Source organism: Lipotes vexillifer, unplaced genomic scaffold, assembly GCF_000442215.2.
Source record: "Lipotes vexillifer unplaced genomic scaffold, Lipotes_vexillifer_v1.1 scaffold384, whole genome shotgun sequence".
Lineage (NCBI taxonomy): Eukaryota > Metazoa > Chordata > Mammalia > Artiodactyla > Lipotidae > Lipotes > Lipotes vexillifer.
Genome location: NW_006793498.1, coordinates 3,128,776 through 3,140,029, shown reverse-complemented (window position 1 = coordinate 3,140,029; position 11,254 = coordinate 3,128,776). Strand labels below are relative to the sequence as shown.

Here is an 11,254-nt window from a genome sequence, read left to right as displayed (position 1 = left end):
GTTCAGCAGTGATGTGGGATGTTTAAGGACTTGATCTCACTGGGATCATTTGTGGCCCAAATATATTTGTGGTTCTGTGACACCAAGCAAGACCTGCAAGAAATTTGGTGTATGTGTTGGAGCCTCTTGGGCTCCCAGCCAGAGACAGAATAAATTGTACATTATGGAACATCAACATAAATGGACTTCAGAAGTCTTATCCAATATTTATTGATCCCTTACTTTATTTATTTATTTTTTAAAATTTATTTTGTTTAATTTATTTATTTTTGGCTGCGTTGGGTCTTTGTTGCTGTGCGCGGGCTTTCTCTGGTTGCGGCGAGCAGGGCTACTCTTGGTTGCAGTGTGCGGACTTCTCATTGCGGTGGCTTCTCTTGTTGCAGAGCATGGGCTCTAGGCACGCGGGCTTCAGAAGTTGTGGCACGCGGGTTTAGTAGTTGTGGCGCACAGGCTCTAGAGTGCAGGCTCAGTAGTTGTGGTGCACGGGTTTAGTTGCTCCGCGGCATGTGGGATCTTCCCGGACCAGGGCTCGAACCCGTGTCCCCTGCATTGGCAGGCGGATTCTTAACCACTGCGCCACCAGGGAAGCCCCTGATCCCTTACTTTATACCCGGCATTCTGCTCAGCACAGGAGGCAGAGTGACTAAGACACAGTCTCTTCCATCTAGGAGCTCACAGGCTCACAGGAGAAGGCAAACATTTGAGCAGATTTGAGTTTGGGACTTTATCCTGAGGAGCCGTTGCAGGTGTTTGAGCTGATGAAAGATAAGAGTGAAATTCACACTCTGTAAATCTTCACTCTGTGAAGGATGGAACCGAGGAGGAGATTGATGCCTGGAAACAACCAGAAGATCATTATCGTTTCTAGCTGAGAGATCCTGCTGGTCTGGACTAACGGAGTAGCTGGGGTAAAGGGAGGTGGACAGCAGGACAGAACTACTAGGGACAAGGGCAAGAGTGGGGTTAGGGGAGGTAATAATGATACAGAAGATTAAAAATGTCATGGCCGCCATTTTGCATGTGTCAAGAGGTGGTTCCAATCAATGATTACTAATAGCGTATTACTTTTCCAAAGCAAAGAAGACAGAGTCCGCATACCCCACAGTCTTGCTTGTAAAATGTTTGCAAAGGTGTTCAGGTCCAAAGTTTCCAGCCTTCTGATAAGAACTCCATTTTAAATAAATAATGCATCCAAACCATGCAGTAATATATATGGGTATACACTGTAAAATAATGAGCATTTGGTAAGGTAAGGTAGTGGCTGAACGGTAGGCTGGAAGTTTGTTCCAAGTGTTAACCCTGGTACTTGCAAGCCTTGGACAATTGACTGAACTCTCCTGAGCCTCGGTGTTCTAATCTGTGAATATTAGGCCAGTAATATTACCTCATGGGTTTGTTGTGAGAAATAAGACTGAAGCATGTGAGCACTGCAGCCCTCGAGGCTGGCAGAGTAGCTACCGAAGGCTACTGACTTTTCTCCGTTTTCTCTCAGAGGATGTTTTAAATGTTGCACTTTCTTTTTTCTTCTCTGTGCTAATAAGCCTCACTTGACCTCGGACCCGGAGACCAATATAAAAATGTACTTGTGTAGTTGTCCTAATGTTTAAATCCCGTAAGGAGATTTCACATGAAATGCTTGATCTCCCGGCAAAAGGCGTTTACTGTTTCTCTCTTTGTTTTCAATGCAGGACGTCAGCTGCAATGAGATCACAGCCTTGCCTCAGCAGATAGGGCAACTGAAATCCCTACGAGAACTGAATGTCAGAAGAAATTACCTTAAAGTTCTACCACAAGGTAAAAAAAGAAAGAGGAAAAATGAATCAATCAAACAGGAGGCTTTTATTATTTTTTGTTTACCTTTGTGAAGAAGGTAGTCACGTTCGTGTGTGCCTATTAATATTAATTATAATTTGAATTTCATGTGCTGATAACAGAAAAGTTATATTCAAGTTGTAATTTTAGTCAGGGGTTCAGTAACAAAATCATAGCCCTGTATAAAGCTGTGTGTGTGTGTGTATGTGTGTGTATTAAGTTTGTTCAGGCTCGCATAACAAAGTACCACAGACTTGAGTGGTTGAAACAACAGAAATGTATTTTCCCGCAGTCTGGAGGCTGGAAGTCTGAGATCAGAGTGTTGGTCACTTTGGTTTTTCCCGAGCCCTCTCTCCTCGGCTTGTATCTTCTCCCTGCATCTTCCCTCTGTGTCTGTGTCCTAATCTCTTCTTCTTGTAAGGACACCCATCATACTGGATTAGGGCCCACACTAATGACCCCATTTTAACTCATTTACCCTTTAAAAACCCTGTCTCCAAATACAGTCACATTCTGAGGTACTGTGGGTCGGGGCTCCAACATATGAATTTGGGGGGCACACAATTCAACTCCTAACAGGAGGCAACATGAATTGCTTTTGGTATGGATGGACGTGTGATGTCCTGGAACATCCAGCCAATAGTTAGTTGCTGCACTTGGTCCTGCAGATCCGGAAGTCAGGGTTTGGGGCTTTGGGGATCTGGGAGCCCTGACTGGGAACCCTGAGTGTCTCGAATCGGTGCTTCAGGCGAGGGCATGCCTTTGCTGAAGTGAAGCTTGGGCTGATACCACTGGTTGTTTTGATGAATTTCTTGAAGCCTGGAGCAAGGATGGCTCCAGAGCCTCAGCATTGAGACTCGGTAAGAACACCAAGCCCCTCACACAGCCCCACCCAGGAGGCAAACACGGGCAAACCCTTCCCTGCAGCTCTGGGCTTCCATAGTGTGTCCCTCTGATATGTTGCGTTGAAGTTAAAATAAAAAGATATTCAATAAAAAAATTGTCAGGGACTTCCCTGGCTGTCTAGTGGTTAAGACTCCGTGTTTACACTTCAAGAGACATGGGTTCGATCCCTGGTTGGGGAACTAAGATCCTGCATGCAGCTCAGCCAAAAAAAAAAATTGTCAGTCAACTGTGCTTCAATAAAACAAAAATAAATTAAAAATAAAAATGATATATTTATTCAGGGCTTCCCTGGTGGCGCAGTGGTTGAGAGTCAGCCTGCCGATGCAGGGGACACGGATTCGTGCCCCGGTCCGGGAAGATCCCACATACCGCGGAGCTGCTGGGCCCGTGAGCCATGGCCTCTGAGTCTGTGCGTCCGGAGCCTGTGCTCCGCAACGGGAGAGGCCACAACAGTGAGAGGCCCACGTGCAGCAAAAAAAAAAAAGACATATTTATTCAGAAATGTTATACCATTAAGAACGGTGATAAGTAGCCTTGTAGATCATGCTGGATCTGAATTTCACATTTTGGGATCCTCGTTTGGACCTAATCAGGAATGAGTTGATGAACAGCAGGACACTGTATGCTTTCTCCAAAACATACGCTGGTTCTCAAAGATCACATTGGTTTCTATCATTTTCATGTAAGCACATTAGGATGCCTGATAAGCTAAAGCGTATATTTGGGAACAGTCAGCATTGGGTTAATCTGACTCTAATGCAGCTATTTGAGAGCCGCCTGATTTTTATTATTCTGTTCCTGCTTCATGATCTTTGGCTTGAAGTGCTTCATTATTCAAGGCAAGAAAATGGAGCTCAAGAAAGGGAAAGAACTTTATAACATGGAATGTGCTGTATAGATGGGAGTTTTAAGTGTTATCTGCCGTCTTCACCTTTCCCATGCTGGCTAGTATTCAAAGAAGAGTTAGAAACTATCTCGGCCTAAAGATTTATTACTTTATTACTTGAGATGACTTGGTATAAAAACATTGAGTTTTCATTTTGTCATTGTGCGGTTCCAGTTCTGAATGGATGAAATTGTTTTTCTTGGTTTGAGCAAGTATAGAGGGAAAACTCTTACTAACAGCAAATTTATAATCGTATAGCCTTTCGTAACATTAAAGAAAACTTTCATCTAAATTTAAGCTCTTAGGTTAATTATTGAGAAGTCATCACAAATTATTGAACTCTTGTTTTCAAAAGAAAAATTTTTAATCATTGAACAGCTTCCTGTAATGGTTTAGAAACATGTGGGAAGAAGATGCATCTGTAAAATCAAGATATTTGTTTCTCTCACCGCTCCTTGCTCTCTTAGCTTAAAAGCATTCCTTCTCCTAGAAGATCACTTACAAGTTTCTATACTTTTCATAATTATGTTTTCTCAGGCTTAATATTTTAATATACACTCGGAGCTAAAACGTCAGTTTACTGGAAAATCTTCTTTTAAAAAAAATCATTTCCAGAATATCAAGTTTCTTTTTGCTTTACTCTGGAGAACTCTGTTAACAAAAGAGCATTGATAATGCTCTCAGGCAGTGAATTTAAAGACTTTTCATATTTACTCACTTGTTTTTCCTCTTTAGTACCCCTCCTCATATGCTTTCAGTTTGAGGAGGGGGGAAAAGTTTGTGGCCTAATTGCCCACATCAATCTTGTGGTGGTTATACTACAACTAATGCAACGGGGAGACTCTATTTTGTTATTTCTGGCACCAGAATGGACAGAACATTAAAGTAGTCATTCATTGCCCCTCTTTGCAATGGAGAAAGAGGAGTGGGATTCCTTGTTCTTTTTAGTTTTTCTCTTTCCCCTTTTTTCCTGCTCTGTCTCTTTGGCTTTTTCTGAGCTGGAGTTATCATTTTCTCCTTCGTTTCCTTGTTGTGAAAATGTCAGATTCTAGCTTTCCTAAACTAAGATGGTAATTGTGTCCCCAACAGGCACTGAAAGGAATTGTCATTATAAAAACCATCTCTTACTTTATTTAACTGTAAGTCGCCTTCTTTCCCCTCCTGCTGTGTCTTCCAAGCACTTAGCTCTCTAGTCTTGCTTAAAAAGTCTTCATTTTAAGTGGCAAATTGCTGAAAAGCCAGAGTGCAGTTAAACTTCACCCCTGATTTGCCAGCCTAACTTGAGGGAGTCAAGTTAGCCATCGGAGAGATGGATTCATATTACTGGAAGTTATAGCAAGGAGATATTCTTTTTACATACAGTCCCCCTAATTCTCAGCCCTGTTTTCAAAATGAACTATTAACTGGAAAGATCTTACTTTCCCTTTCCCTTTGACTTTCTTGATTCCATGCCATCCTCTGGCTTCACCTCCTCTCTTCATCTCCCACTGCTCTCCATGTGTTTCTTCAAGGCAACCAGGACGAGTGAGACCTGAGGCAAATCACTTATCCCGCTATTGGTGGGAGAGCTGAGTTTGAGCAGAGAATTACTTGGGGCAATTTAAAAATTACACATCCAATTTGAATCAGAATTCAAAAATTCTAGTTAGAAAATTCCAATTCAAAAAGATACATGCACCCCAGTGTTCATAGCAGCACTGTTTACAATAGCGAAGACATGGAAGCAACCTAAATGTCCATCAATAGATGAATGGATAAAGAAGATGTAATGTGTACACACACACACACACACACAGAGACACACAGTGGAATACTACTCAGCCATAAACAAGGATGAAATAACGCCATTTGCAGCAACATGGATGGACCTAGAGATTATCATACCAAGCGAAGTCAGTCAGACAGAGAATGACCAATAATAATATATGATATCACTTATATGTGGAATCTTAAAAAATGATACAAATGAACTTATTTACAAAACAGAAACAGACTCAGATATAGAAAACAAATTTACGCTTACCAAAGGGGAAAGCGGGGGAGGGATTAATTAGGAGTTTGGGACTAGCAGATACACACTATTATATATGAAATAGATAAACAATAAAGACCTGGCAGGGAACTATATTCAATATCTTATAATAAACTATAATGGAAAAGAATCTGAAAAAGAATATATATCCACATATATATGTATAACTGAATCACTTTGCTGTACACCTGAAACTAACACAACATTGTAAATCAACTATGCTTCAATAAAAAAAATTTAAAAAGACACATCCTGAGTTTCTCGTACACAGCTGCCTGCCTATCATGGACCTGAGTTTGGGAGCTGCTGAGCTGATGCTCCTGTGTCTCTGTCCTTGCATTTCAATCCCATGACTCTTTTCTTTAATACAAAGTAGTTCACTAAGGTATGAAAGAAGGAAAGTCCCTTCCACACCCAGAGCGAGTTGAATTTGCAGAGACTGGTTGCTAAGTGAACCTTTGTTGGGGGAAATGAGGTAGTCTAGCTGAGTAACGTGAAAACCCTCCAGCAGTACAGGGGGAGCGGAGGGATAGTATGAATTCTTTCTCCAGGTCACTGCTTTCTGTTCCTCTTCCTCCTGTAGTCCCTGCCCTTCATCTGCTTGGGGATTCCTTGAGTATTTGAAAGCACCGTGTATCCTCCCTTACGGGGTTTCATAACAAACGTGGTGAGGCCCGTTCTGAAATGAACCCTCCGTAGCCTCTCACGTGGAGATCTTGGTGGTTTGCTCCGTGTCTCTCTACTCTGGCGTTGCTCAAGCGTCTTTGCTCTATGGAATATATTTGACTTGGTTTCTTGCAGCTGCCAATGTCGGTTGGAATACTTGAAATTACTGAGTGTTTGCTATGCCACTGGGTGGGGATTTTAAGCTAAATATAATGTTCTGTCTTGTTTGTGGAGCTACAGAAGACTTTTTTAAAGCAGTAGAATAAAGCCTAATCAAATCAGGATTACAGGGTCTGTTGCAAAGTTCCAAATTTGATAGCATTTCTTTTTTAAAGTGGAGTTAAACAATCAAGAACATATTTCTAGTAATTCGTTCTGAGATTCTGCCAGCCCACATACATGGAATGCATAAGAATATGTTGTAATTAACATATTATTCATAAGCTAGCAAGCTGTTTGAAAACAGTTTGAAGTTAAAACATAAGCATATCTTGTGTGGTGTGGCTTATGTGATTGTTTCACTGGAAAAAAAGCCTTTTTAAACAATAGGTGTTACATATGTCAAGTGTTTCCAGCTCGTATCAGAAATAACAACAAATTAAAAATTGTTGGGCCCCCCATGAAAGCTTTCCTCTCCTCTTTAGTAAAGTATTATATATACATAACTTATATTCCTAATACATAACTTGGTTTTAATTATGCTAAATGATATATTACCAGATGAGCAGAAAATTTTTGAATGTGTTTAGCCATTTAATCTTGTTGCTTTCTGAGTTTTTTTTTTCTTTCTTTCTTTCTTTTTTTTTTTTTTTTTTTTTTATTTTTTTTTTTTTTGTTTTTTTTTTTTTTTTTTTTTTTTTTTTTTTTTTTTTTTTTTTTTTTCTGTTCTTTTAGAGCTAGTAGATCTTCCCTTGGTAAAGTTTGACTTTTCCTGCAATAAAGTGCTCGTGATTCCCATTTGTTTTAGAGAGATGAAGCAGCTGCAAGTATTACTGCTTGAGAATAACCCTTTGCAGTCTCCTCCAGCACAGGTGAGGGGTCTCACGGCAAAGCTGTTGCCGGGGGGATAGGCTATCAATAGCATCTAAGCAACTCTCAGCAGAACTGGTTTGTTGATATTTTGCAGAATTAATGTATGGATACGATCATAAACAGTCACAATCTCTTAAAAAATGAAACCTCGTGTGAATCTGACTACAGTATGTTGTCTTCTGTGACATCAAAATTGTTTACCACCGTTTGCCTCACTGGTCACCGCAATCCCAGAATTACAATGTTTGATTATTTCACTTATTCAGTTATTACGTTTATCATTTTGTACATGCATTTGAATTTTTTTCATGGAGTGTAAGGATTACAAAAGGAGTAATAGATTCCTTACATTGAAGTTAGCTGGAAACTAGAGTTTAACCATTTTAAAATATTGTCAGTCATTTAGAGACAAGATTCAAGCTCAAATATTAAACTATGTGAGAACAGAATGAAGTATATATGCTTTCAGAATTGGAACATTACCAGGTTAGTTATCTGACGTATATACGTTTTACACTATTTATACTTAAATGTATTTCTGTTAGAATTTTGCAGTTTAGTGCAAGAGAAACTAGAAATTTCTTGAACATGGTTTTCTATTGAGGTAGAATTTGGAGGAAATGATTGCCTAAAATCTTACCTGTTTTGGAGAGGTCAAATTTGGTGGTCATCGTTGACGTGTTACTTAAAGTGAAAATGCAAAAACTAAAATATACAGAGTGAGATGTCTAGTGTTTACATTTTGTTTTGCCGTTAAAAATATATTTATTATTAATTTCTCCGTAGATTTGCACTAAGGGCAAAGTGCACATATTTAAGTATCTGAGCGTCCAAGCATGCCAGATTAAGACAACCGACTCCCTTTATCTCCACACCATGGAGAGGCCACATTTACACCAGCACGTGGAAGACGGGTGAGTGTGACCCCCCCTCGGCTAGAAGCCCCCGCTTAGAGTTTGCTTAGGCCAAGGCGCTCCAGGTAACTAACTCCAAAAATCCTTTTGTTTCACTCAGTCAATGCAGATTTATGCATCAGAGTCTCGAACACTTTTGGAATAAGAAAGGGAAAATTGATGCTGTTGATAACATTTTGGCATCTTTCAGGTTTCATCTACCCTCTCCTAATCAAGAATCAGTCCTTCCTGAGTGCAACATATGTGTGTGTGCACATATTATAAATAAGATCTATAATATAAATATATGTATTTTTTACCTATCAGTTAAAACAACCACATCAAACTGAGACATGGTTTTTTGCTGTTTTAAAAAAAAAATTTTGGGGGGGTATAGTTGATTTACAATGTTGTGTTAGAGACATGGTTTTTTTTAGTTAATTTTTAATATGCTTCCAGAACATTGTTAAGAAAAAATGCAGACTTTATTTTTTTTAATTGTCTTTTAAAAATGCACTGTGCATAGTTTTTGCCATTTCCTGTTGAGAATGGAAGTTTTAGAATCGTTTAACATGTCCTTGGCCAGTTTATGGTGTAAACTGGGCCTTGAATTTTCGGAGAACAAAATTCTCACACTGAACACACTTGTAGAAATGCAGGTTGTTTTTGAAATGCCTTCATTGCAGAAATCTTTCTTGAACTTTTTACTAAAAAAAGTAAATATACTATAGTGACTTAAAATCTCAGCCTACCCTAATGGTACCTTTATATAATGCTTAAAATATGTATTCATTACTTTATTGTTTTAAACATACTATCAAATTTACTTAGTCACTGAATAAAAGTTTACAGAATTATTGAAAGTTAGGAAATTTCATAACCTAAGAGGTAAAAGCAATTGGTAGTTTTTGCTTTTTCATATGCTAGAATCAATAAAATGAGAAAATTATTAACTGTTTCAAAGAACGGGCCACTCAGAGTATAAATCCATGAAACTCTGAACACAAAGAATTTATATTGGACCATATTTAGACGGTACAAGTATCTGATTTTCATTAGGCCCTTGTCTTAACAACTTTCAATACTGGGCGGATTTGTTGTCTTTTGGTAATAATAAAAATTTGTTTAGTAAAGTCATTATTTGAATATAAGTTGATGTCCCTTGTTGTGAACTTTGTGATTTTAATTTTTTCAAAATGAATTCAATATCGATGGCATCAAACCCAGCAAGAAGGATTCTGACTCGGGCGTTGGGAGTGATAATGGAGACAAGCGATTATCTGCCACAGAGGTAAATTCATGATCAGATTTTTTTCCTTTTGCGCTTCTAGATATATCTACCTGCATTTGCTGTACTCCTTTCGGATAAAAGGCAGTTGCATGAGAACACGTGATAATGCTTGTGAAAGTTATTTGAAATCCTCTGTTATGCAAATATTAACTGTTAGCTTTTTCTGAATCTTTAATGTTTTGTAAATGTCTCAAGAATAGAGTCCCTATCTCCTTCCCCTCCTACCACACCCCTCACATTATCTGGAATATTCTTGCATGCTTAATAAATATTATGAAATGACTAAGTGGTGTGCAAGAACCCGGAAGGCATTTTTATAACTATGTTTGTTTTTAAGTTACAGAGTAACTTAGGAAAAAGTTGTTATATGCCTGCATAAATGTTAAGGAATCAAATGTACATTGCCTTTTTTTTTAACATCTTTATTGGATTATAATTGCTTTACAATGGTGTGTTAGTTTCTGCTGTATCACAAAGTGAATCAGCTTTACGTATACATATATCCCCATATCCCCTCCCTCTTGCGTCTCCCTCCCACCCTCCCTATCCCACCTCTCTAGGTGGACACAAAGCACCGAGCTGATCTCCCTGTGCTATGCGGCTGCTTCCCACTATAAATGTACATTGCGTTTTACCCACAGGAAATGCGTTTTTGAGTAGCCATAATTTTTCTATCAATATTTGTTTTCCCGAAATTCTTAGATTGTGTTGTTTTCAGGTAATTGGATAAAAGTTTGGTTATTTGTGAGCTAAGAGGCCTCCCACCCTGGATCTTTGTAAAGTGGTTAGATATAGCTCAATTAGAACATTTGTTATCTTATTTATAGTCTATTAGGTTCCCTAAAATCTTTCACTAATAAACCATTAAATGGGGTTTATTGACCAGTAGAGCTAGGAGGGATAGCTGGAGTAGGGGATGTATGTATTATCAGGCCTTCCTTTTTTGAGGGAACTTACTGAGTTTTTGTGGTTATTGAGTTTTGAAACATTGTAATACTCTTTGACGATGTACTCAGTAGGTCAATTACCCTGTGGAAGAAATCCACATTTTCACTATATGTAAGTCCAGGAAAATTGCCTTTTCCCTGTTCCCTTAAGGCCTTTGAGGTTTAATATGTAGCTAAGATATTCGAATTTATTTTCCACAAAATACTTCACAAAGCGCTAGGATACCTTAAAATCTTTCTAATACAGAATATTTCAAAAGGAAAAAGAGTAATAGGCAGAAAAAGAAGGCCAGTATCAGTAAAATAAAAGTACCCTCATGAACCTACATGAATAGTTTACTATGATTCCCTGGGGGAGAAAATACTCAACACATTGCTTTACAAGTTGTATTTAATTCTACTCCCTTAACTTTATTAAAACTCATAAGTCCCCTGAAATAGCCCTTTGTTTCAGAAATTACTCACCCGAGCTTACTTTCTGTTAAATTAAAACAGACTCTGCCTTATCCTTTATCTGCCTTCTAAGGATAATTAAGTTCATTAATAAAACAGTACACAAAGAACTTCATTATCCTTTTGTTCTCACTTAGTATAAGTAGGATGCTAATATTCTAAAAGGAGGCCAAGGGTTTATTTTCTTCCTTTTAACTAGATGCATATCTTGGAATTTCGCTAATAAGTTTTTAAGATGGGAGGAGGGTGGAAGGAAGGACTACAGAAAGGATTATGTTCAACAGAATGAAGTGTATACAGTTTCCCTATGGCTTTTTTTTTTTTTTTTTTTTTTTT

General features: G+C 38.5%; 1 protein-coding gene across 3 annotated transcripts in view; it reads left to right on the top strand.

Moving 5' to 3' along the window:
* Positions 1 to 11,254, top strand: part of LRCH1 (leucine rich repeats and calponin homology domain containing 1) — a 189,915-nt gene that overhangs the window by 122,855 nt on the left and 55,806 nt on the right. For all 3 annotated transcript variants that reach the window (XM_007466449.1, XM_007466450.1, XM_007466448.1), the window contains exons 4-7: positions 1,689 to 1,794; positions 7,197 to 7,333; positions 8,121 to 8,248; positions 9,455 to 9,518. In XM_007466449.1, the coding sequence (XP_007466511.1) occupies positions 1,689 to 1,794; positions 7,197 to 7,333; positions 8,121 to 8,248; positions 9,455 to 9,518 (435 nt within the window). The remainder of the gene's footprint in view (positions 1 to 1,688; positions 1,795 to 7,196; positions 7,334 to 8,120; positions 8,249 to 9,454; positions 9,519 to 11,254) is intronic.